The 26,592-nt window shown below is 36.6% G+C and overlaps 5 protein-coding genes across 6 annotated transcripts; 2 read left to right on the forward strand and 3 right to left on the reverse strand.

The window, feature by feature from the left end:
* The first annotated feature begins 1,071 nt into the window (after positions 1-1,071).
* LOC125209180 (DUF868 family protein (DUF868)) lies at positions 1,072-2,372 on the forward strand. The gene has a single exon (XM_048108790.2). The coding sequence runs from the start codon at positions 1,203-1,205 to the stop codon at positions 2,127-2,129; it is 927 nt and encodes a 308-aa protein (XP_047964747.1). The 5' UTR covers positions 1,072-1,202; the 3' UTR covers positions 2,130-2,372.
* Positions 2,373-9,057: 6,685 nt separating this feature from the next.
* On the forward strand, positions 9,058-9,999 carry LOC125216334 (dehydration-responsive element-binding protein 1C-like). Its single transcript, XM_048118025.2, has one exon. The coding sequence runs from the start codon at positions 9,108-9,110 to the stop codon at positions 9,777-9,779; it is 672 nt and encodes a 223-aa protein (XP_047973982.1). The 5' UTR covers positions 9,058-9,107; the 3' UTR covers positions 9,780-9,999.
* A 2,336-nt stretch (positions 10,000-12,335) lies between these two features.
* Positions 12,336-15,650, reverse strand: IPT2 (tRNAisopentenyltransferase 2). Of its 2 annotated transcripts, none has more exons than XM_048110234.2 (10): positions 15,354-15,650; positions 15,216-15,270; positions 15,040-15,119; positions 14,774-14,842; positions 14,536-14,608; positions 14,334-14,419; positions 13,876-13,950; positions 13,302-13,679; positions 12,867-12,942; positions 12,336-12,750 (listed from the first exon to the last, which is right to left on the reverse strand). In XM_048110234.2, exons 1-10 carry the CDS (start codon positions 15,528-15,530, stop codon positions 12,455-12,457), a joined length of 1,365 nt encoding a protein of 454 aa, XP_047966191.1. In that variant the 5' UTR covers positions 15,531-15,650; the 3' UTR covers positions 12,336-12,454. The 2 variants fall into 2 exon arrangements, with proteins under 2 accessions (XP_047966191.1, XP_047966190.1); XM_048110233.2 differs by having other exon boundaries at positions 14,334-14,455; positions 15,354-15,649.
* A 762-nt stretch (positions 15,651-16,412) lies between these two features.
* Positions 16,413-17,407, reverse strand: LOC125215318 (RAB6-interacting golgin (DUF662)). Its single transcript, XM_048116703.2, has 4 exons — positions 17,040-17,407; positions 16,854-16,964; positions 16,683-16,763; positions 16,413-16,611 (listed from the first exon to the last, which is right to left on the reverse strand). Exons 1-4 carry the CDS (start codon positions 17,286-17,288, stop codon positions 16,549-16,551), a joined length of 504 nt encoding a protein of 167 aa, XP_047972660.1. The 5' UTR covers positions 17,289-17,407; the 3' UTR covers positions 16,413-16,548.
* A 3,240-nt stretch (positions 17,408-20,647) lies between these two features.
* On the reverse strand, positions 20,648-25,686 carry LOC125213660 (glucomannan 4-beta-mannosyltransferase 2-like). Its single transcript, XM_048114320.2, has 9 exons — positions 25,102-25,686; positions 24,887-24,985; positions 24,199-24,451; positions 22,632-22,742; positions 22,126-22,262; positions 21,923-22,036; positions 21,639-21,838; positions 21,362-21,562; positions 20,648-21,278 (listed from the first exon to the last, which is right to left on the reverse strand). Exons 1-9 carry the CDS (start codon positions 25,429-25,431, stop codon positions 21,116-21,118), a joined length of 1,608 nt encoding a protein of 535 aa, XP_047970277.1. The 5' UTR covers positions 25,432-25,686; the 3' UTR covers positions 20,648-21,115.
* Positions 25,687-26,592: the final 906 nt, after the last annotated feature.

Genomic DNA, 26,592 nt, shown 5'->3' on the forward strand with positions numbered 1-26,592 from the left:
AATTAATATTGCAAAATAATACTAAATGGAAAGATGAACAGACTATAAGAAATTAAGGTTTCATGTGACCTTATGTATCATTATAAATGTATTTGCTGGCTAATAATAATTAGTAAGTACAGAAAAATAAAGTGATTAAAAAGAAAAATCACTCAAATTTTCAGTTGACCTTAAACAAGAAATATGTAAATTTTGAGAAGCCGGCAGTTGATTAATGACAGATTTTGTGTAAGTACCTAAAACCGTTATATTAGCAGACAACGAAGTTTTTGGGTTTGAGTAGTGGAAACCAATTTAATAATTCTAGTCAACCATTGTTAGGATCCACGAAAAATTAAATTAAACTAAATTTAATTAAACAATAATTTAATCAACATTATGTTCTTGCCCACCCATTCATTCTTTAAATCTGCCCACCCCCAACCTCCACATTTTCATTACCCAACAAATAGACATTGAAATCATACTCCTTCCGTTCGATAATACGAAACAAGAATACATACCATTTTTTGATACGAGTTTTAAAAAATATACTAACATGTTTGTTAAAAAATACGGTCCATGACAAAATATTTGATCGTTTATATGCATTAGTATTATTGATGTTTTCATCCACATGACGTTATTTTCTGTATGAATGGCGCCAGCATATAATTTTTTGGCTTCGTAAAATTTTACGGAACACATCTTAACTTTATTACTTTTTTTATTTAATATTCAAATCGTTCACAACTATAACACGAAAAGAATATATAGTCACCTACCTGTAACACATCGTTCACGTTTTTCAATCAAATGAACGTTATTTCTTATACTAGAGCATCGCATCCATATATAAATAAATCAAATGAACGTTATTTCTTATACTAGAGCATCGCATCCATATATAAATATCAAATACAATTTCAAAAAAAAATTGACCATCAAATAATTACGAATTTACAAATAAATTCATATTTATGGTTTTTCCCTATTTCATCCACTATAATTAGTTTTTGTTTCCATGTTAAATATTCGGATATATCAGACTAAATTATCTGTCACGAAATAAATAAAAGAATCCTTCTAAGTTTTCAACTCAATTCCCCATTCCTTTTCTTGTTTAGAGAGAGAAAGAGAGTTCAATTCGATACTTACATATACATACAAACTCCATTGCCATCGCCATTCTCCTTCCTCTGTTTCTCTCTCCAAACGCAGAAATGAGAGATTTAGCATCGTGCTTCAGCGATTACTCGGTGCAGATTTCGGAGACATCGTGCTCGAGCTACTCTCCGAATTCCTGCATTTCCCCAAATTTAACCCCTTCCGTTCAAAATGCGGTCACGTCTCTCTACAGAGCGACGCTCTCCAATCAGAAGCAGATTCCGGTGACGCTGACGTGGAGCCGCAGCAGCGTCTCTCAATCGCTGGCGATCGCCCTCGGCGACGCCCAATCGGCGGCGGCGGTGAAGCTCACCACCAATTCGCGGATTTTCCGGAAGCTCAAGGGCGCCAAAACCCTAGAATTCCACGGCAGCGCGATCGAGATCTTCTACGATCTCTCCGCCGCGAGGTACGAGTCCGGCGCGGAGCCGGTCGACGGCTACTACGTCTTCATCGCGATCGACTCCGAGCTCAGCCCGATCCTCGGCGGCGGCGGCGGATCGGCGCCGGAGGCTTACCTCAGGAAATTGAAATCGGGGGCGAAAATCGCGAAATTCGCACTCGTGTCGCGGCAGGAGCACTTCTCCGGCAACGCGATGTACTCTACCAAGGCCAAATTCCGCGACGGCGGCGCGGCGCACGACGTCGTGATCCAGTGCGGCGGCGGCGGAGACGGTGAGGGGATGAAGCAGCACCCGGTGCTGTCGGTGTGCGTGGATAGGAAGACGGTGATAAGGGTGAAGAGGCTGCAGTGGAATTTCAGGGGAAATCAGACGATTTTCCTGGACGGATTGCTGGTGGATTTGATGTGGGATGTGTACGACTGGTTTTCGGGCTCGGGCTCGGGCCCGGGGTGCGCGGTGTTCATGTTCAGGACTCGGAGCGGGATGGATAGCAGGCTGTGGCTGGAGGAGAAGATGGTGAGGAAAGATGAAGATAAGCATGAGTTTTCATTCATGATCTACGCTTGTAAGAATCTTTGATTTTTCATCAATAATTTGACAATTTTCTTCTTGTTTTTGGGGGATAGAAATTAGATTTTGGGTGTTTAATTATAATTAATCGTTAATTCAATATCTTTTTTTTTTAATTTGATTTTTGTGATTTTAGTTGGTGTAGTTTTTGGAATTTCAGACTGTAGATTGGACATGTTATGTTATGGCCGACCATGAAATCTTCCTTTTATGGAGAACTTATTTTTTTGGCAAATTGCCAAAAATTATTAACTTCGGTCAAATTATGGTTACATTTATTCGTAATTATTTTTATAATAATAAGTTGATGTTTTTATAGTGCAATGACCTTTACTCTATGAAAGAACAATATACTGTTAATATTTGACACAGTCATTAACGTGGTACATAATTTTTATGGATATCATAATAGAAACAGACAATTAGTACTAAAAAAAAAATCTTAAATTCAATAATTTTGAGCTAATTTTCAATTTTATGGAGTCGTTTTTGTGGCACTTATAGAGAATTTTTTTTAGCAAATTGTCAGAAAAAATAGGAATTTTGCAAGATTTTTGGTCAATTACTCAACTTTCAAATATGGAGTAACTAATTGTAATATTATTTCGACAATTTTCTTAATTGTCTATTAATTTGGATTTGGGAAAAAATTGTGTATAATTTGGAAATCAATATACTTTGGACTAGTCTCATTTTCATGCTAAAGTCTATAACTTCTGTGGGTGGTAATACAAATATGCATAAAAATAAAGAATTTCGCTCGTGTGTTATATACTCCTTTCGTCCATAATTAAATGTCACGTAGTTAAACAGTTTGAGTTTGCATCATGATAGATTAAGTGTTTCTTATGTTCGTTAGTGTGTAATAGTAGTAAAAGTAAAATGTGATATTTATTAGCGAACGCACGATAGAGTATAATTTTCTCCAAATCCAAATTCATGATATAAAAATTACTCCAATATACTAAGAATTCATTATTGTTGTATTAATTTGAAGCATTTCATTGTTTTTTATAGAAACTCCACCTTATGAAAAGGTAAAAGAAAGTGGAATCCAAAATCATCATTTCGAATTTTGAAAGTGTTTGCAATGAAGATTTGATTTGCCGATTATGCTTTTTGGTCCCTTTTCACTTATTTCAAGAAAGTATATAACAACCTGAAAAAGGGCAAAATATTTCACGAATGGAGAGAGAATCTCGAGGGTTCTAGTACGAGTAGTTAATTAGCCATAACAATTTAATTGTAATAAATATTTTATGTGAAAATACAAAATATAATCTACTCAATTCATCAATCCCAGTACTTAATTAGGAGTAATAAAGTATTATTGTAAAAGCATAAGAGACTTCCAAAAATCTCATCGCAATTCATGTATTTTTATATTATCTCTCTTTATATGGACCACATTTTCATGGGGTCCAATATTTTTATCACAAATCTTTAATAGAAAACCTATTTGTTTCGAAATGGCAACTGATTTGTGTCAGTGCATAAATTATTGATTTTTGGTCGTCTTCATTTAATTTCACCCCTTTTATAATTCAATTTTAATGTCATTTTGTCATTCAATTTGATGTTTATTGTCATTAATTCGTTACTCAATTTGATGTCATTAATTCTTTTTTTAATGTTTATAGTTTTTGTAACAAGTTATATTTTTTTCCTTGTATATATATTGTATACTACTAATGTTTGAACAAGAAAAAGTAGCAGTAATGTGTGTGTGAGTTGAACAAGTGTTAGAGAGGTTAATAATGTTTGAGGCTAAAGGCTCAGATTTGAGTCCTCTGTGGCGCGACCTCTAAATTTATGTTCATTTAATCATAAAAATTAAAGAAAAGAAAAACCGTAATTCATACTTGCTGAACTATCTATAATATTTCCAAAATTGGGATCTTGTTTTAGTAAGAGTGTTGGAGCAATTTATGGTTAGGCCTTCAATTCTACCAATGTTGGTATGTTATTTTTATTGGAAAAATACAGACAATAGGCCAATACCTTTTTTTTAAATGATCAATTGAGTCAAATACACATCAACTTCAATTTTGGCATGCAGTGTTTTAATATTTCATGCCTATAGATGGTGCATTTTCGTGTTACACACATATAGTATTACTATATATTTGTCACATGCTATAAAAAATACAATATTGAAATAAAGTAGCATAAAAAATGTCACATGATGGAGCTATTTATGGTTACCGTGCCAGCACCCATATTAATTTTAGATATATGTCCTTACCTAAATTTTAGGACCACATATATGTATTATTTTAGACCCTTTTTTCTATTTATATTTTATCCAACTAAAAATGTATATTATAGTCAATTATTCAATTAAATTAAATGAAAATAATGCTCCATATACAAACCATATAATAATTAATCCTATAATGAATTTTACATAATAAAAATTATTTTGGACAAGTGGAGCTCACGTGTTCAACGAAGACTAAGCCATGCTAATTTTAGAAGTAAATAGCGACCAACTTTCTCTAGCATATTACGACTTTCCTAAAGCCTATGCAATTATGCATGGTCCCATTTTACATGTCTTTCTCATGTGCTACATTTATTTTTATTACTACTATCTTCAAAAAGTAGGAGTGAATGATTGAACTCCAATTTGAATTAATGGTTAATTCCATTCGATCCAAAAATACAAAATTTAAGAAATTATAAATATAAATAGATGTGAAATATCCAAAAAATAATTATTTGAATTCGAACCGAAAATCTAAAATATTTTGAAAATTTTAATTACTACTATTATGCTATGGAGTTTTGTCATAATTATTGTTATTTTCCAAATATATATGGCCCAATCAATTTAATGAAATGGGCCGTGTCAGTTTTTCACAACCCGATTACAGCCTTTGAAATTAAGAACATTTTTTCCTATCCCATTAACTATGAATTGTGGCCCACTTAATATGAAACATTTCTATATAATAGGCCCAATTAATCACTTGGGTCTAACTTATCCAAATATGGAACCAAGAAACCTCGAAAAAAAATGTAGCTCACGATAAGGTTAAGCAAGCTTGAAGCTTACACGATATGTGAAGGGAGAACAACCATTCACGAGTAATATTTCATCATAAAATCAATTGTTGATATGAGAATCGACTCACTATATATACTTAAATTGATCTTTTTACACATGACATTTTCGATTTATGACAACTCTCGTGTTAATATTTTATATCAACACGCCACTTCACACGTCAGTCTTTCGCATTTATTTCTATTTAAACAGGATTACCCATGACTTGACGTCAGTCTTTCGCATTTATTTCTATTTAAACATGATTACCCATGACTTGCCACCTCTAACGACAAATTCGGATCATGACTGAACAAAACATACTAGAACTTATGTCATTAGATATTTAAGTTAATTTCTTTTTGATACCACATTCTTGCCATGTAAGAACTCAAATATGAATATCTCAAAAATGATAATTGACACTCTCTTCCTCCCATAAAAATAGTTATTTTTTTTGTTTATCCCACAAAAATAGTCCATTTCTATTTTGTGGCAAGTCTTTTCGATCTTATAAGATGAGCCTCATTCTCTACTAACAATATTTCAATCACTTAACTTTCTACTTTTCTAATACTTTACTAATTTTGCATTAAACTCCTGATGTCTCTAAAATCCTTATTTTATGGCACGGATGGAGTATTAGGGCCTGTTCAAGTTTCTCTATATGGGCAGAAAATGGTGTATTTCTAGGCTTAAATATGCGTTCATGTTTGTTGTTAGTTTTGAAGTCAGCCCGAGAAATAGTTTCGGGCCCGCACTGTTTGAGCCACAAATACCAATATTTCAATTCTTGATTTTGAGGTGGTTTTAAATTCTTGATTGAGAGCTGTGCCTAGAAATGAGGGACATATACCATATTTGCCCCTAAATTTGGAGGTGGCGGGATGTGAAATTTTTTCGAGTGAGGTCATTTTAGACACAATACTCCTTATACCTTTTTAGTTAAATAATAAAATAAGGCTGCTAATTTAATTTCTGGGTCTAATCATTGGATGTTGAACAATGGAAATGGTCAAAAGATTACATGGTTAAACAGTATATTATCGCATCAAAATAATATTCTAGGCTTTCCATATCATATAAAATGAACACGCCCTAAATGTATAATTATCAATTATAACAAAGAAAGAAACACATTACCTCACCAATAAAATCCCAAGAAGTTAAGCGAAGGACCCACATGTAGAAAGACATTTGTAATTTGCCATGGTTGTTAAGAAAGATAGATCTTATGTTAATCAAACATGTGAATTGTCTGATTTAGAAAGTCAATATAAAATTATGTGAATCATCACGTGACAGGGATGGCTATTAATATAGTAGTATTGAATTTACACCACAATCCACATGTGATTTTACAAATCATTAAAATAGTTAATAATCGTACTATACATTGAAAAAATACAAACCCATAACTATTTGAAACACGCAGCAAGAGTGCAATCGAATCGAAATATTTTTAGAGTTTACATTGTCTCGTTTACTTCTATTTGTGGCATAACTGTTTTATTGCTTTATATTTTTATTGTTGCACTATTTTTGTCCATAAAATCACTTAACAACCATAAATTTATACTCCATCTATCCCACTAAAAATGGTCCACATTTTTCCTTTTGGTTCGTCCACCAACTATTAAAAATGAAAACATATTTATCTCTACTTTCTTCTCTCTACTTAGTACACAAAATAAAACTGCATAAAATCTCGTGGCACCTATGAAACAGGTCATCTTCCTTGAGACGGACGGAGTATATAAAAATATCAAGAATGCAATTTACATTGATATGACACTGTATTTATAAAAAAACATCAAAACAAATTTTGTGTTCGATCAAAATATCAAATTGAGAATTCTAGTGATGGACAAATTAAAATATTAAACTGAGATTTCTAACAAAGAGAAGTACTTATAATATTAAACTGTAATTTTACTGTAGTATGTAACGAATGTAGAATAGAATAGAAACAGCAACACAAAACAACAAAATTAACAAATAAATAAAAGCAAACATGCTATCCAAAAATTACTACAAAAGAATTGCATCAAACATACACTACAAGATAACAAAAGAAAAAAAGAAGAAACAACAACAAAAAATGAAATCAAGATAAAAGCAAAAAATGCTACAAGATAACAAAAGAAAAAAAAAAAAAGAAACAACACCAAGAAATGAAATCAAGATAAAAGCAAAAAATGTACTCACATAACTATAAAAGAAATGAAGCATATACTGCATATATAAACAAGAAAAAAAAGGCATAGATTAGAAACAACAAAAGACGGACAAAATCAATACTATATACATATAAACAAATGCTCTCATCGGAAATAACTACAAAAGGAAAATATAAAAATAAACAAGAAAACAAAAAGAAAAGACCAAAGCTCACATGTCTTTAAATTAAAATGATAGTACTACCTCAAATAACATGACTGGCTTGGTGGTCCAGCACCTCGTCCCTTAAGTATGAGATCATTCATTGGTTCGATCTCTTTATGTGAATGGTGCGAACCATTTGACCTGTCCCCTACTGCTCAATGCACTGGCCGTTGGGACAAGGGTTAGTCTTCTAGTCCTCGGCAGAAGGGATATCCCGGGAAATTATAAAAAATGATAATACTTCCATTCACAAAAAAATAATTATAGTTGTGGACGATATGACTTTAATGCATTGTTGCTAGAATTAATTCAATCGAGATTCACCGAATTAGAGTGAAAAAAATTACTACAAATGAATAGAGACTAATTTTAATGGACGACACAAAATAGAAAAACTGAATTATATTTCGTGGACGGATGGAATAGTACATAATGTAAAAATAGATTAATAGTAAAATAGTTTAGTGAAAGTGGTGAGTGAAGTGTGGAATAGATGTGTGGATCATGCGGCCGCAAAAGGGTACCCACCATAAGCCAAAAAGTCAAGAAGCAGACGATTATCTCTCCACATTTGTTTATATGTCTTTCAATATCCAACTGCTGTTGTCTCCATTTTTATTCTACACGTGCTCCTTTTCTAATTCCCCTCGTGCTTAAATACCCACACCTCCACGTGTTTTATTTTTCTCTCTTTATATTAGTAATTGTTACGCTATATCTTTTAGACCACAATTTTTTTCTATTGAGAAAACGAAAATCATTATTAATTGACATTATATAATGTTTGTATCGATACCATGATTTTTGTAGCCATCAAAATTGGCCCCATGACTTGGCCGGATACACATGTTTATGTATTCCCTACTATTCTAATAATCATTTTCATGTCACAATAGTATGTTCTATCAAGTTAATCGTTCAAGAAGAACTCGTTGTTAAATACAAAGTGAAAAAAAAAGCAATTCAATATATACTGTACACATAACTCGTGAGATCAGACACACTGAAGAAGGTCGTTATTAACAATAGATGGCAGTTAACGAACAGAAAGAACCACAATCCTTAAGGTTGTAACAAAGCTATTGCACTGCAAGATCTACAACGACTCCAAGAGCGTGGTTTTCAGCCCTCATAGGCCGCTGATGGAGTCAGTCGACCCCATGATTCCCTCGGAATCCACCACAATCAAGAAAACCCTTATTTCTAGATCTTGATATCTCAAAACATAACATCACAATTAGCAAGAGGTTTGTGTGAAATTTGAACCCTTAGTAAGAAACACAAATATACACATCAAGTAAATAAAAAACATTTTTAATTAATCAAAAAATTCAAAACATGACGACCATTACTATGCAAGATATTATGTCATCGGTCACATCATATTTAATTTTTTCTTTTTTCAAAGGTTCATCAACTTTTTTTTCTTTCTATTTCACATATATATATATGTATATATATATATATGCCCCCTCTCTCATTCTATCCTCATGCATTATCAAAATTCAAACTCACAATTCTCCCAATATTTCTCATTAAATCCGAATGCAAAAATGGATCTCGCGCGCCGCCATCACTCTCCTCCGCCGGAAAAACCAACTCCGGCAGGGAAGAAACGGGCGGGGCGGAAGGTGGTGAAGGAGACGCGCCACCCCATCTACCGGGGAGTGCGGCGGAAGAACGGCGGGAAATGGGTGTGCGAGGTTCGTGAGCCTAACAAGAAATCAAGAATATGGCTAGGGACCTTCCCTAGCCCCGAGACGGCCGCGGTCGCCCACGACGTGGCCTCCCTGGCCCTGCGTGTGGACCACGCGCCGCTCAACTTCCCGGAGGCCGCCGCCCGGCTCCCCCGCCCCCGGTCGGCCTCCCACCATGACATCCAGCGAGCGGCCTCAGAGGCCGCCCGGGATTTCTGCCCTATATGGACGTCTCAGTCCGCTAGGGTCAGTTCCCGAGAGAATAAAATAATAATAAATTCACCAGACAGTAATTCGTCTGGCGAAAAGGACGATTCTGTTGACCTTGGTCAGACAGAATCGTCTGAGGATTGTTGGTCGGGCGGATTTGTGGACGAGGAGGCGGTGTTTAACATGCCGGCGTTGCTAGATAGTATGGCGGAGGGGATGCTTCTAACTCCTTTGGGTATGAAGAAAGGGTTCAATTGGAGTGAATATGATGATGAGGTGGATGATCGAGCCATGGAGTTGAATTTGTGGGTGGACTAGTGGAGTTTAGGGTACAATGATTGATTATAATGGTTTCTCTTTCACTCATGTTGTCTTGTCCTAGTGATCCAAACCTGATCAATGGTGGAGGAGAAATGTCTTACTAGTTAAAGTTGTGTTTTATCGTCTTTTGCGATTTATGAGATCTGGCTCTCATTTTTTTCACAATTGTATGATTTTCAAAAGTATGAATAAAGTTTGTTTTGATTGATTGCTTGAACGACGTCGTTTTGTTACGCAAAATATTGGACATGTTGTGAATTTAAGAGGGTAAACTATACTCCCAATTTTAACGTTGAAAATATGTGAGAATTATAACTTCGAGTAAATTAACACATTAAAAATGGAAATCTTACAAAGTAGTAGTACTTTTTTATGCAAGAAGTAAAGATTGGTGAATACATTTCTTGATTAATTAATGGCATACACGGTATCATGATAGTATATTATTGGTTGATAATAATTACTACTCTACAACACTAGAAATAATGAATACATGTGACGATATGCCATCAAGAAGTATATTAATCGATCAATTTTATTTCTTAAATTTAATTCACTGATATATTAAATTATCGGTAAGTTATCACCGCGATTTCTTTTTGAGAAAACCCTAATCACTTTTCGTGGATTTCACTTATCATTAATTAAACAAACTTATATACTTTTTGATTAATATAACATGCATTAGTAGGTCGTATAATATAATTGACAACTCTTTCTTAGATTTTGATGCAATATTGACTACATATTTTTATAATCGAGAATACCATATTTAAACTAATACTGTAGTAGGAGTATTAAAATACAAGACTAAACTGTTGTAGATTTTGAACCAAAAAAGATAATACTAGCATTTAATAATAGTGGAGTTGGCACAACATATTTTACTACCGTCCCATGCAACTGACTTTCACCATTATTTATTTTAATTCCAGAATATATTAAATAATCGGTAAGTTATCTTTCGTAGTTTTGATTTCATCCATTTTCTATATATATATAAATTTAAACTGAGTAATTACATCTTCTCCATTTTTGAGATAATCGAGTAATTATACTGAAAATTATTAGTAAATGAGAGAATAGGTGCGTTTATTAACTTTTATTTAAAAGTAGTAACTGAGCACTTCAATCTAGAATAATACACTGTTACGTAGACCATGTGATTACAAAGTTGGAAATTCGCACGTGGATGTAAATGAATATAAAGTTATGGCTAACATATAAAAAATATACACGTGGACCTGAAAATCATTCTTGACTTTTTAAGTATTGGCACTTTATCTTTATATTTAATTTTTTTAATATAGAATATTCCTTTCCACATCTTTTCATCAGTAGTTTCCACAACAAACGTGAAGCTGCACCCCTACGTGAAAAACACCTACCTACCTCACTCTCACAAACTTATCTATAAAATTATTAGTAATTTATTAAAACAACAATAATTTTATTAAGATACTACAGTTTAAATTATGATTTCCTATAATTGTAAAAAAATTATATGAAAATTTACTTAATAAGTTATTAATTGATATGATAACCGCACTAGATAATAATAATAATAATAATAATAATAATAATAATAATAACATTATTACATTTGTTTTTAATAAAATAATACTCGTATTAAACATCTAAATGTGTGAGAAACTTAGAATAAGAAAGAAAAAAATAATTAAGACAAACTAGGAAATAAAAATCTTGAAAATTGCAGGATTCTTATTACTCTTTATATTAGATTAAAAAAAATTACACAAAAAAATAAAAAAAAAATATCAAGAATAAAATTACTTTCACATAATAGATTCACACCAAACAAACAGGCCCTACATGTTTACTCCACATTGTGAACCACAAGTATTGATAAATTTAATGTGTGTTGAGGAGTTTTAGCCATGAAAAAGAATATCTTAATGGTCCTATTTTATAGAATTTTCAGAAGAAATTACATGTTATGGCCGGTGAGGTGACATGCCTTATCAATGAGGCATTATCAAAGAAAAGACACAAAACAACAAACACATGCTTTTTTTTTATGCCTTTAATTATTTTCACATAAATTGGGTATCAATCAATAGAGTGAAGTGTTGACTACTTTACTTCAATTTTTGACATAACAATGGGATTTTATTTTCCACTTCAATTTAGTTGGAAAAAAGGGGACCATTTCCTTATAGTTTGGGGTTAAATATCATACCCTCGTTACTCAATCCATTTCGATTTAATCGATTTGTATTCCTTTCCGAGAGAATCCTAAACTAAACGAATTAATTACTCTTTTAATTGAAAAAAAACAACTCTTTTGATCGCATCACTTTATTAATCTCCTATTTTGTCATCACTGTATACTTTATTTTCTCTTTTACTTTATTTAATACCAACACATAATTTCACTGAACACTATTTTGTTAATTCTATTGTTGAAAAAACGAAGTAATAAATATATTTCAACCTTGTACTATATCATTTCATCACTTGATGCAGTTAATGTTCATACTATAGTATACACGTGACATGTATTGATGCAACGAGTAAAAACTTAAAGCGCGGTGGGGCGAAGCAGCAAAGCAAATGGATAGCTTAGAAGCCATTAAGAGGCTAAAGTACTTTTCTCAACTCAACATTCCGAATCTATTTGACTGCATCACTTAAACTAATAGCAACAAAAATTAATCCACACTGGTATTCTTGGTTACACCTGATAAGATGCCCGACTTTCTCAGGCGTGAAGCTCGTTTCCGGTGGCTGCGCCCTTGTCTGTGTTGCTCCCACTCATGAGCACCTCTAAGCTCCCTATTGCCGCATGCTTCACAAATGTATTGAGTCCAAAGGTCTCTCTCAGCCAGTTTGGTGTCCTCGACATCTCTTTTGGTAGCTTTCGCGCTGGCAGGTGTATCAAGGAAAGATTTGACGATGTTAACTGATGGTTCCACCACATTCACAGACCATGAATTGTCAGAAGCACCTGTAAAAACGGGACGTCTCAGTTTAAACTTGCGAATGCATGAAGTGAACTCGATCCCCATGGTTCTGGTTGTAAGTTACAGAGACTGATGTACAAAGACTGGAAAGGATGTGTACCTTGCAAGCAACTTGTGACATCAACAAAGTGTATGTTCCAGCCGAACAGCATTTGAAGTCGACTGATCCGTCTCTTCTGTTGAGGAAATAGTGAACAGTTGTTAAAGTTCAAACGTAAGAAGACCAAGATAGCAAACTCATGTATCAACAGCAAATGACAGAAGATGGTGACTGGCATGACCACTCTGTTTGAGAAAGGTTTTCGAAGTATTAAAGGTTACCAAGGATATACGAGAAACTATAACTTCATTAAAGTTCGAAACCATGTAAAAATATACACTAAAACTCATAAAAAGCATATATTCAGTTAAGTTTGTATCCAAATACCGCCAAAAATTACCTACTACTTGTCTAAACAAATTTTGGCCTAAAACATTTCAACAGCATTTAATTGAAATATGGAATATGGAGATACAAATGGGAGGGTTTACTTACTTGCCGACGAACAAGTCTTCTGGTATTCAATTTCACTTTCTCAACAGCGTCTCTTAATTTAAGTGTCAGTTGGTCTTCATCGGAGGAATTCAAGATATGGTGCATATTTTCTTTGAGCAGCACTGGGCATGCAGGCAACTCTTGAGATTGTGAGTTCCAACAATTTAGGAAATCCTCAAATTCCCGGACTCCAATTGCCTGCCTTAACCCTCGTGTATAATCTGCATTCGACTTGTAAATATCACAAACTTCTTCAAAAAGACCAGTGGAAACCATGACATCTACTCTTTGGTTGACATATAGATCCAATGCCGGGAGAGATGCATCAACACAAATAAAGCAGCAATCGTATCTTAAACTATCAGCTTGACCCCAGTTCTGCCCTGCCATATTCCAAATTAAGAAATTAAATGAGAGCTATATGATACAGTCAATGCTATCATGTTTGAACACGTATCCGGATTGGAAATACAGTAGTTTCATGACAGGACATATTACGTAACTATGCCATGGTTTAAGAAGTGAAGTGTACTCGGAGATTATATCATAAGCAAAGAAACTGAGTAGAAAGTACCTGCATGGTATTCCCCTGGAAAAGCTTACTTGGAAGAACTCCAAGATGTGAATATAAAGTAAGATATTGCTTGATCTGCAACAACCATGTACATATGTGATTGTTAATCTTATCTCACTAGTTTTACAGACAAAACAAAGAACAGAAATCATACGAACTCACGTGAATAGCCAAGGCTACAACTTAACAACATTACAGTTTAGCATCTTAAGTACTGTCTCCAATGCAACTTCCCAATATGAAACGATTAACTTTAATAAATATAGTGTAATGGTAAAATCAATCACCTACCGTTATCAGAACCAATTTTACAATAATTAGGACACCCTATATATGTGTCATTGTCGCATATAGACCAACATGAAGGTAACACAAAGGGTAAAAACGTGGAGTAAAGCTAGAAAAAAAATGCTACGAAATTGATGAATGTGATCTCATCATCTTAAGAAGTTTCTCACCTTCCTCTGGTCATTTGGATGAATTCTGTTTGCTGCAACTGGATCGAGCTCCTTAAGACGACTGTAAGTATAAAGACAATCTTCCTCTGGTGATTCAAGTTCATTATCTGGTCTCTCATTATCTCCAATAAAGTAAAAGAAATGCTATACTTTAACACTATTGCTTAGGTAATAAAATGAAAGCAACCAAAATTCTTCTTACCATGATCATCCATTAAGTAGTTTGCTTCGAGAGGTTCTGCATGGTCGTCCAACAGGAACCGGCTTACAAGAGCCTGACAAAACAACACAGACTTATCTATAAGGTGGAAACATGATGGCCTTAGTAGATGAGTAGAAAAGGCAGATTCTCAAATTCACAAAAATACAATGACTAGATGATAGTAACAAGGCAGTTTGATGATGATTGCACACGAAGATACAGTGAGACAGAAGCTAACCTGGATATAGTAATTTGTTCCTCCGACGAGAACAGGCAAGCAATTACGAGACCAGATCTCATCAATAAGCTAAAAGGCAAATTAGACACCATGTAATTAGTAATTGAAACTACAGAAGATTGTCATGAAATTGCAACAACATATTAATCATTGATGTCATCGTATAATAGTTTTCCATGAAATTGGGACCAAAATCAAACGGAAATGACTAAAACAAGAAGAAACAGGAAATCGAGCTATAGTGAATATGATAATAATAATCTCACCGGAATAGCAGAATCACGAAAATCTTTAGCAGTGAATTCTACATTTGGAGAAATTGTCCCCAGCAGGTGATGTGGAACTCCTGTTAACAGTAGGTACAGAAACACACACACACAAGCATAATTAGCAAATGAATAACTAAAGCTCCATAATTCACCACTGAAACAAGAGAAACAACCTCTTTGCTCATCAAAAGGAACTTTATTAGTAAGAACATCCAACCCTTGATAAACCTAGGGCAAAATCGTAGTTGTCAATAACCTGAAACCGCCATACACTTCAGCTAACAAATTTAAGCAAACAAAAAAAGCAGTACCTGCATGGAATCGGCACTGATTATTTCAATCGGGAAGTGCGATGCAAGGTCTATCGCCAATTTGGATTTGCCTGATCCCGAGGCGCCCATTATCACCACGATTTTGGGCTTTGAATTGGATCCACTGTTAGGATTATAACCGGATGATTTCTCTTCGGTCGGGCTTGTGGTCTCCATAATCGCGCTGCCGCCGCTGCCTCGCCGCCGCTAGGGCTATTCGCCGGCGAGAATTTGGAAAGGTTTAGGGATGAAGTATCGATAAAAGGGCCGAGATTATTTCTTTTGGGCTTGATATGAATATTATATTATGGCCCAATTACATGCTCATTGTTACTTATAAGTAACTATTTGAGTTATTATACTGAAATCAAGAAAAATTAAATAATTAATTATAATTCAAATAATATGCAGATAGAATATGGCGCTCTTACTAAAATTACATGCATTTTTGTGAAATTACAATCTCATTTCATGACTTTTAAATTAGTAACAAAAACAATGAAGTTTTTAATTGTTTGCAATAATCATAGGCAAATTATTTTTGGTAAAATTATTCGTCCACAAGGTGAACATTGAACAATGTTTGTTTTTGCTTAAACGAATGTTATTTTAGGCCATCAAAATTTTCCACCGGGAATAATTGATAAAAAAATAATTTAAAACTTAATAGTACTAGTTTTTTAGTTAAACTTTTTAAAATAGGAAGAGGATTGAGAATTTAATCAAATTTGACGATTATTAAATTAGCGAGTTGTTTATTTGAAAAGTAACTTAACATAGGAACTTATTAGTGTCTTATCTCTCATGTTGTCAGTTGATATATCCATTATGCTTATGTAAATTCTGAAATTCTCATTTTAAAATAGTTATGAATTAAATCAATCCCCAAGTTAATTTGAACCTTTACATATTAAATGTAGTTAAATCTGACTTTAATGGCTACACTTGCTTAGCCTAAAAGCAGTTAATTATTTTATTGAAATCCATTATATCAAATCATACTGTATTAATTATCATATGCTGCTGCTTTTTTGAAAGATATTTTGAGGAACTGTCGAATATTAAGTGAGCTTTTCAATCTTAATCACAAAAGGAAAAACAAATCTTCAAACAGACAATCAAACAAGATGAAAAAGAAGATAATTAGATGAAGAACACAAGAAATTTAAAGAAAAAACAAAGGGATAATTTGATTCTATATGTTCTTGCATAGCTCTTCTAGTTTACTTGATCTCAGCTTCTCGCTTTCACTCACCAACTGCATAAATCAAACAACATCAACAACAAATCTGCAGAAATTGAAATCAGTAAAGCAAGAGCTTCATCTACCTCAGCTAATTTTGCAAGGAGCTGCGCCTTTTCCTTCTTCTTCTCATCGAAAGCCTCAGCCGATTCTCTATACTCTTTCTCCTACAAATTCCGAAGAAAGAGATGAATCGATCTGGAAATCGGAGATGAGAATAAGAAAAAGCGTGAAATCATCAAATCATCAAATCAAACCTTCTTCTGGCAGTTGATCCCCAAAATCTTCACATCTCGGTTCACGATTTCGACCTTTTTGCAGATCGCCGCAACCTCCTTCCGCATCGGATCCGTCACGGAATCGAGCTCCTAATCAGCCACGGATCCGCAATCAATCGATAGTTCCTCCCGATCTACAACTGACGAATTGAAGAAAAAACTTACCGATTGGATGAGGTGGAGGCGCTTGGCTTCTTCCTCGACGCGTGTGAATTGCGCTTGGAGCCTCTCTCTGATCTCGCTCCGCCGCCGCTCGATCTCCTCCTCCTTGGCGCGGAAGGCGGCGAGGGCGGAGTCCTGGTCGGGGAGCGCAGGGGCGTCGTCGGTCTCTGGCGTTTCGATCATCTCTGACATCTTCTTCTTCTGCAAACACGGCATTGTTTGTGACTGTTTCTGCTGCTCCTCTGTAGTCATTGTGATTTGTGAAGTCCAATTTCGATTCTCCCCTTATTTAGATTTTTCTTCATTAGTGTAACTAATTTAGGAGTATTATATTGTAATCGAAAGTTAGGGAAAATATCAATGAGCTGGACAATATAAATTTGTATTTTTGCTTTTGACATTGTTCTTCTTCACAATGCTTTTGTGAAATATCCCAATTCGTAATAATGATGATATTCGGTGATAATTTTGTACGCGACACGAAAATCTGATATGGACTCACAATTGAGTTATTTGTTCAGAATCCGATAATTTTGGATTAGATTGAGTTCGGGTTGGATTGGGTGACCATTAGAAACTCAATTCCAAAGCCCAACGAGCTGATTGGGCCGTGGGATCAAACTGACCACACCAGCCTATTTCATTTAAATTTGTTTGTTATATATTAGATGCATAGTACTTCTTATTGTATTATAATTAAAATTGGTTGAAAAGGTAACTTAATTCAAAATATGTAATTTTATTTATTTAAAAGCAAATAGTGTATTTGTTTTAGAGAGAAAAAGGCTTTATTTTCTTGTAGGTAGGGAAATAAAAGCCCAGCCCAAGCGCGTTATGAAGAAAAGCCCATAGGAAAAGGAATATTAGAGCACCCACTATAGGGGCAGCGCGCCGGCCGCCCCCTTCCCGGCTTAGCCGCGGCGGGCTATAGCTGGAGTCGCGTCCGCCCCGGGGGCGGACGAATGGGCTGGGGCGGACGGAAGATCGCCGGCTTTGCGGCGAGGACGGGCCGCTGGAGAGAGAAAAGCGGCGGTCGCCGCGCCTACCTATTGTGCGGCGACACCGCCGCGGCGGACCGCCGTTTTTTTTTTTTTTTTTTGAATTTTTATTTAATTTATTGGCTTATTTAAATAAATACCCACCAATTTGTCTTCCACTCCACACCCATTTTCACTCCACCCCCAATTTCACAACCCTAGATTTTACCGAGATACACGGGAGATACGAAGATTCACCCGGCACGGAAGAATCGGGATACGGATACTATCCTTCTTCCCAGCCATCTCAGCTGTGGGGATCGAGTCCCACCCCCCGGGGATCGAGTCCCAGTCCCCCTCCATTCCAGCCGTGGTCACCGGCCTCCCCGCCGTGGCAACAAAGCCAATATCGGGGTCAGTCTTCTCATCAGAGGAATTTGGGTCGTTCGGCGTTTGGAGATTATCGACCGACTATGGACTCGCCCAACCATCCGCGACCGGATACCCCTTCTCACTCTTTCCAGCGCACCCAGACTCCTTTGTCTGATTTCGATAGGTTCACACTGGAGCAGATGATGGGGTTGATGAGTCCGGGCCTACCGGAGACCCCGCCGACGAGATCTACCGGCGACGGCGGTGGCGGTGGGAGGGGCGGCGGCGACGGCGGTGGGGGGAGAGGCGGCGGCGACGGCGGCGGGGATGGCAGCGGCAGCGGCGGTAGCGAGTCGGTGGTAACAAGTCGGGGCGGGCACTGCACCAAAGACGAGTCGATTGCTGTGGCGAGGGCATGGGATGCCGTCACATCTGACCCCTGTGTTGGCACCGATCAGACCGAGATGGGCTTTTGGAAGCGCGTCTTGTTGACCTACAATGAGTTCAAGCCGAGAGGCGCCAAACCGCGTGACGCGGAACAGCTTCGGAAAAAGTTTGGGAGGATTCTGACACCCACTAAGAAGTTCGCGGGCATCTACGGCAACAACCTTATCAACGCTGAGAGTGGCCGCAACGAAGCTGACGTGAAGGCTCTCTCTGTGTCCCAATACAACGCGCTATATAAGCCTAAGTTCAACCACTGGGAGGAGTTTCGCGTTCTCGAGAACTGCCCGAAATTCAAGGCCATCTGTGCAGAGGAGACCGAGGGTCACGCGGCGAAGCGCAACAGACGCAACAGAGCCGGGCACTACAGCAGCAGCGGCGGCGGACACTCAATCGACCTCAACGACGCCCAAGCGCAGGAACCCTCTCCTACACACACCAGGCGCTCACGCCCTCCGGGGCAGAAGGCCAGTATCCGCAGCGCCCGGATGTCTGCAGGTTCCTCTCGCTACTCGGCGGCCGCGTCTGGATCGCGGGGCGCGCAGGCGCCTTCTGGAGCTTAGTCCGTGGACCATGGGGCCCATGTGGTCTTGAACAGGAACCTGAATGTGCAGTTGATGAAACAACTGCAATATAACTGCCGTTTCTACGAGTCGGCCACCGACCCGATCACCAAGTCGATATACTATGAGCTGATGTGTAGGATCAGAGAGGAGCTGGGGCTGACTGGTCCAGGGGGGACACCGGGGGCGACGGGGGCAGGGGCGGCGGCGCCGGAGGGAGTGGGCGACGACGATGAGGCAGAGGTTTCCGACTCCGCCACCGAGTAGATGGTGGCGGTGTTTTTATTTGTTTTTGTATGTTTTTTTTTAAATGTTCGTTGTGTAATTTTTCGGTATCCATGAATACAACGAATATTTGGTCTCATCGCAATTTTTAATTTTATTATTATCTCGTTCTCTTATTATTTATAGTCCGATAATTTTAATTGTAATTGAATTAAAATATACAACAAAAACAATAAAGTAAAATTTGTCCACTAAAAAGTGTCCGCTATTGCTGCGGACACTTTTTTTTGTGGCTGTGGACAAATAAAATGGGGCTATGGACAAAAAAAAAAGTTGTCCACCAAAAGTTGTCCACCTATAGTGGATGCTCTTACTACTCCCTCCGTTCCTTCATAGTTGAGTCATTTTTCCATTTCGGGAAGTTCCCTCATAGTTGAGTCATTTCCATATATAGTAACTTTTTCATCTTTCTTACTTTACTCTCTCTTACTTTATTCACTTTTTACTTTATTCTCTCTACTTTTTTCTCTTTCTTACTTTTTTATCTATTTATTTAACACACTCAACATTCATTTCTTAAACTCCGTGCCGAAAAGTTCTGCCTCAACTATGAGGGAACGGAGGGAGTATAAAATAAAGAACAAAAGTCACTTTAACATACAAAGCATATGAATAATTAACAATATATTTAAATCATGAATTACAAAAATCTAAATGTAAATATGTGAGATAGAGACAGGTTCAAATAAAAACTCATTTTTATTGCATTTTGTAATTCAGTCGTGAAGGCATACGATGGATGAGAATTATTTTCAGTCCTTTGATCGCGAGTTAGATCAACGTGTCAAAATTTCTAAAATTTCACTATGATAAAGGAATATGTTTTCACAAGAATGACAAATAAATACTCCACCTGTTTATTTATAAACATACACATGGTAACAATAATGTGTCTAAAAAATGAGAAGGGAATGCATATAAATACCTAATAAATTTCATTGTGATAAAAGGAATATGTTTATCACAAGAATCACTAATAAATACTCCCTGTTTATTTATAAACATACACATGTTAACAATATTGTGTCCAAAGAATGAGAAGGGAATACATATAGTTCACTGCATGGATGCACCAAAAATCCCACCAAAAATTCATAAAAATTTCATCACAAAACTTTAACCAACTAACAAAATGAAATGCAATGTCACACAACTACAACAACCACTATATAAGCTAGAGAAAATATCAAAAGGGAAACAATATTATTCCTATCCTATAATATTTATGATACTTATGCTCCTTCATCAATTGTTTCTTCTTCAACTGTATAACATGCTCTCCTGCATTTCTTCTGTGCTTTCCTGCCAGTATTTGCTGACAGAAATCGCGGGCGAATACACCAAAACAGAGCAAGCAAGCAATCTTGTGTACATTTGTTTTTTGGTAAAGATACAGATACAGGAATGTGAGAGGCAGAGAGATGCTCATCATCATAAGTCAAGAGCTCGGAACAATGGTGCCAACGTATCCGAGCCCCGCGATTGTGAAGGTGATGACTTGAAGAAACAGGTATATGAAGTAGCAGTTCTTCCCATACATGAAGTCATAGCAGCCACAGATGAAGAGAAACACAGCAAATCCGAGCTCGTGCAGGTTGATCCTGAAATAAACCAACTGTTTTATCAACATTTCTGTTCTTGCATAGGTGTTTAATCATGCTTCGAATGTGACAAACATTCTTACCTATCTCCTAGCAACTTAGATAAGGATATTTTAGATGCTATTTTGCCTGCTTTGCTGTTCTTGAGTGTGTCTCCGAGTTTCTCAGTCACCACCCATTCATTCACCCTTGCAGCTTCCAATAGACCGATAAATGTGGCCTTTGAGCGATGGAACGACATCACATTCTCGAACAGTACCCAATAGAACAATAGATGAAATGACCTGAGTGAAAAAAAGGTTCTAGTGATTTTGCTCATCAGTAATTATTAGAATGGTTAACTTATGTTAGAATGTGTACCTTGGAGTTCCGACTGAGTTGAGGGCCGTGATGATGCAGGGAAGGTAGATGGATCCCCATTTAGGAACGTAGACTTCTGGGACGAGGATTGACAATGGAAGAACAACGCAGTAGAAGAAGAAAGTGAACAAGTGAGCTATGATCTTTCGAACGAAGAAGAAGCTGTAGATCACATAGAACTTCTTGTACAAAGTGACTTTCTGCATTCACAAACAAACAGTTTCTTGATATCAGTTAAAGGTTAGGAGAAGATGAAAAAAGAGACATTCTTGAACTAAACAAACCTTATTTGTTGCAATGTCCACCACCATTTTCCTGAACAAATTGGCAGGGCCACAAGACCACCTGTGCTGCTGGAACCTGAATGCTTTGAAAGTACTTGGGAGTTCACTCTTCACCTATTGTTATGCAATAAAAATTAGTTGATCGCGTTTGAAGATAAAGAAAACGATGAAAATGAAGGAAAATAAGGCTTTAGAAAATGTACTTGTAGATCTCCTAAGTAGAGAAATTTCCAGCCCTTGAGACCAGCCCTAACCGCAAGGTCCATGTCCTCCACTGTGGTCCTGTCCTTCCATCCCCCGGCCTCGTTTATGGCCGCGATCCTCCATATCCCTCCAGTTCCTGAGACATTACCGCACTATTAGCCCTCTTCATTTATTTCTATAAACGGCTGTGGTGGTCTACATAGTCACTACACTCATTTGCCACCCAAATCATCACTAGAAAGTGGGAAGTTTTTTAGCAAATGATGTCTCTTAGTAGCAAAGGAAGTGACCACATTTATGATGGCATCATTTGTTATCATTCATCACAATAAATATTCTCGTTAGGCTGCATAATCTTACACAGTTATATGCATAGTTCCTTTTTTAAACATCTAGACTACATGAGCAAGAATATATTAAAATAAAAGGGGCTTCTCATTAAAAAAATCCCAACTTAGACTAAAGGAACAATAGTATGATGCTTCAGTCACAATTAAAGCATTACCATTGAAGCCAAAGAATGCATGAGTGGCTGATCCAACTTCTTGCTCAACTTTAAAATGGTAATCCAATGACATTTCTTGCATCCTCGTCAGCAAGCATTCGTTTGAATTCACTGCCAAAAAAATAAAAAATGATTTAGTACAGTAAATTAGAAAAAACAAAAAAGTCAAAAGCCATTTCATTAATTAAATAGTCACACAAAAAATGAAAATGAAAATAAAAATAAAAATAGGAAACAATAGTGTACTTTAATTCTGACACCACGTGACACGACAGCTAATCGATGCCACGTCAGACGTTGACAACCTGGCTATGTCACTGATGGTTGATTCTAGTTTTTGCTTGTCTAATTTGTCGGTGTTGACAACTGGGGTCAAAAACAATACAATAGGCTAATTAAATCTAGCCAGTGCGGCTCCACCATTGGTGTCTGCGGCTCTGCACAGAGCATCACACCACGTGGGTGAGCGAATTCCCAACTATAGCCCTATTCACTTGTCGGTTTGGGGGGATAAAATGACCAAACTGCCCCGAAAATCTACCACTTAATTTGCATTGCCGAGTAGTAGAGCATGCAATTTAACGGGGATTATTCTGTCATTTTATTATTTCCAAGAAAGGATACTTTTATCTTACTGCTCCACTCCACACATCGAGAAAAGCGAATTTTGTTGAATAATTCCTACGCCTAAATTCACGTTTTATTTATTCTATTGAACAACATTAACACCACCAATAATAGTTCTACTTAATAATTCGTGTAATTATTCAAGATTTAAATAGAACAGTTATATGACTCAGTGTCAACACCATCCAATAAGTACATAGGAAAACGAGTTATTCTACTCAATAGCTCATGTTACTCTGTTTGACTAAAATTTAGAGTGTAACATTTTAATGCGTCGTGCTAACCATAACTAGAATATAAAAATAACTTACAATTAAGTAATTCTCACACTCCGCCATAAAAGCAGTGACTTGTATATTCTCTTTTGTCTATTTAATGGGGTATAAAAAGAAGGAGAATTGAAGAAGTAAATGTGTTGATTTTATATGTTTATATGTCTGAATTATTTATTAAAAATCAATCAGCAAAGAGAAACTAACGCCGTGAATTGTGGTAGTTAATAAAGAGGAAAGCAGGCTAAAAACGGCCCCACGGCGTGGGGAATCCCCCGTCAAATGGGCCCCACCGAAATAAGATAATTTGTGCACCCTATACTATATAAATAAATTGATGTTACTATTGAATTCACTAACACCACCGACACTTCACGTACACAACAACTTACCTAAAAAAATATTTAAATTAAATCAAAATTTTGTGACATTTTCATACTATAAATTGTGAGCATAAGTGGACACCTAAATTTGTTTCAATAGAGATTATATATTCTACTTCAATATTTTTTTTATATTCTAATAGCTTTATAGCAGTGATGATACGAATAAAAAATAACTTAATAAAGGCTTAAGTCATTTGTTGTTTCTAAATATATCAACCAATGATCATGAAACGCATGTCCAACAAAAACAATTAAGCACATAATCAAGGTAGCGCGGCTTACCGAATCGCCAACGGGCCTGGACGAGAGCAATCTTGGGGTTGTGGATGAGGAACGGCACAGATCGTCGGAGAAAATCAGGCTCGGGCCGGAAATCCGCATCGAAGATGACGACGTACTCACACGGTTTAACGTAATCGCGCTTGAGCCCTTCTTTAAGTGCTCCGGCCTTGTAGCCGCCCCTCGTCTCTCTAATTTGGTAGGTGATATTTATGCCCTTGTTTGCCCATCTTATGCACTCCCTCTCAACCATATCCTAAAAGAAATAAATTGCAGTTTTCATTTAAATTTTTTGGCTAATTATTATCTTTGGTAATACAAGGATAAAACAATTAATGAGGCAACATTCGCTAATTATGGTTTGCTGTCAGGGTTAGTTACAAAATGGTTGCACATCAATAAATGTGAAATCATGGCAAAAAAAATAAATAACTAAATAAAATTATTGTGTTTCTCTTTCAGCGGAAAATGAAAAGTACAAAAATGAAAAAGCTCCAATGGTGAGGAGAGCGTAATGATTGAATTTTATGAAGAAATCAAGTGAGAATTTGAGTAGAAGAAGAAGAAATCAATTGAATTCCAAAACTGATAACTACAAAGAAACGAATTCCTAAATCAGGAGTTACTCGTTTCATCCAACCAATTGAAATCGCTACTTAAGATTTCATCATCTCTCTCTCATCACACATACCTTCACGATTGGATCAGTAGAATCATCTAGAACCTGGATTACAAGCCGATCAGCAGGCCACGAGAGATTGCAAGCTGCGCCAATGGAGATCTTATAAACCTGCCGACAAAAAACACAAAACAGAGCAACAATTCGTGAGTTTCTCTTCTCACACATACCCGTGCGTGTGCGTGTGCGTGTGCGTGTGTGTGTGAAATGGAGAAGAGAAACATTACCTCTTTTTCATTGAACATGGGGATCTGAACAAGGACGATAGGGTAGCCGGCGTTGCCGCTCTCCAAATCGTCCTTCATCGGCTCATATCTGTAGCGCTTCTCCGGCTTCTTCCAGAAGAGGTGGACCAGGACGATGACGACGCCCATGTACAGCCGCTCGATGAACACCATTATCGACATCGCCAGGCAAATGTAGACGCAGACGGTGAGCAGCGGCACGATCAATGGCGCCTTGATTAGCTCCCACAGCAGACCGATTTGCCCCGCGATGTCCGGCGTGTAGCCCTGGAACTGCTCCGGTATGAAATTTTTCCCCGATATTTCCGCCATTGTTGCTCACTTTTCCCCCTCTTTTTCAGATGAGAAATTGAAAAATAAAACAGGGGAAATTGCTCTGCTCAGCTTCTCTCTCTCACTCTGGATTACTGAAACTCAATAGATCTGTTATGACTCCATGAAATTGACGAGTTTCAGATCCAATTTTTTGCAATGCTTCAGCGTTTCTTCACAACAGAAGAGAGACGTCAAAGCATTGCGGCATTGTGAGGAGAGAGAAGGAGGAGAGAGAGAGAGCAATGGTGGTGAGGGAGAGAGTGAGGAGTGAGGGGATTTATAGTCGTTATTTGGTTTGATTAACGACTTCTGCTACTAATATCTCTACTTTCTTTTTTTCCTAATTATTTAAACAAAATCATGGAGATGGTGGGACACTATTTCTTTTATTTAATAATTTAAGGAAATTACTGAAAAGATGAGTGACTGATTTAGTGGTAAATAATAATACTACTGGGTATTATGTGTTTTACTATAAGTGATGTGGACTTTATAGTTTAGGGATGTTATGCCATGCCAAAATATGGAGTGATCCAAGAAGGTGGCATTTCTATGATTGTAGATTGATGAATTGGAATAACATGCAAGTTTGATTGGGTGCTTTTTGGCATGTTTCATTTTGTTGCTATGAATCAGTAATTACTGCATTTTTAGCTAATGGCGGATCCACGTATGGTCGGTGGAGTCGACTGATCTCATCGCCGTCCCATAAGGATTGGAAAATTCTATTAAATCCTGGTAGACTTGGTGCGGTCAACTAGATAGCTCCATTAAATCTAGACGGGGTCAATGGAGTCGGCCGATCCGTAAAGACTAAAAAACTTCATTAAATTTGATTTTTTGAGTTGTTACTGACCCCACAATTCCAAAAGGTCTGCATTTTGCCTTAAATTTATGGTGCCAACGACAATCTTGTTAGCTGTGTTCGATTCTATAGAATTGATTCTATAGAATTTATTTTCTAGGCTCGCTATTGTTTTTAAGTATATGATTATATTGAGCAATGTTGTATGTTAGAGGAGCAAATGAAAAGGAAAATATAGATGTTATTGTTTAAAGTAAATGTGAATGGTTTGGGTGATGTGTATATGGTGAAGTATAGGTGAAGAAAAGTGGCATATTTTGCAAGATTCATGTGAGAAAAGTGTAGCTAGTTCA

This window comes from Salvia hispanica, chromosome 3, assembly GCF_029641045.1.
Source record: "Salvia hispanica isolate PSC_SH4W2 chromosome 3, Shi_PSC_v1, whole genome shotgun sequence".
NCBI classification, from domain to species: domain Eukaryota; kingdom Viridiplantae; phylum Streptophyta; class Magnoliopsida; order Lamiales; family Lamiaceae; genus Salvia; species Salvia hispanica.

Excerpts from the sequence above, each read along its gene's own strand:
- LOC125209180 (XM_048108790.2), top strand. The coding sequence starts at position 1,203 with ATGAGAGATTTAGCATCGTGCTTCAGCGATTACTCGGTGCAGATTTCG.
- LOC125216334 (XM_048118025.2), top strand. The coding sequence starts at position 9,108 with ATGGATCTCGCGCGCCGCCATCACTCTCCTCCGCCGGAAAAACCAACT.
- IPT2 (XM_048110233.2), bottom strand. The coding sequence starts at position 15,530 with ATGGAGACCACAAGCCCGACCGAAGAGAAATCATCCGGTTATAATCCT. Across the intron at positions 15,120-15,215 it reads TCCTTTTGATGAGCAAAGAG|GAGTTCCACATCACCTGCTG; the intron begins GTTGTTTCTCTT and ends TACTGTTAACAG. Across the intron at positions 14,456-14,535 it reads CTACTTAATGGATGATCATG|ATAATGAGAGACCAGATAAT; the intron begins GTAAGAAGAATT and ends ACTTTATTGGAG.
- LOC125215318 (XM_048116703.2), bottom strand. The coding sequence starts at position 17,288 with ATGACTACAGAGGAGCAGCAGAAACAGTCACAAACAATGCCGTGTTTG. Across the intron at positions 16,764-16,853 it reads GGATCAACTGCCAGAAGAAG|GAGAAAGAGTATAGAGAATC; the intron begins GTTTGATTTGAT and ends CGGAATTTGTAG. Across the intron at positions 16,612-16,682 it reads TCCTTGCAAAATTAGCTGAG|TTGGTGAGTGAAAGCGAGAA; the intron begins GTAGATGAAGCT and ends TGATTTATGCAG.
- LOC125213660 (XM_048114320.2), bottom strand. The coding sequence starts at position 25,431 with ATGGCGGAAATATCGGGGAAAAATTTCATACCGGAGCAGTTCCAGGGC. Across the intron at positions 22,743-24,198 it reads CCAGGCCCGTTGGCGATTCG|TGAATTCAAACGAATGCTTG; the intron begins GTAAGCCGCGCT and ends TTTTTTTGGCAG. Across the intron at positions 22,037-22,125 it reads TCTACTTAGGAGATCTACAA|GTGAAGAGTGAACTCCCAAG; the intron begins GTACATTTTCTA and ends GCATAACAATAG.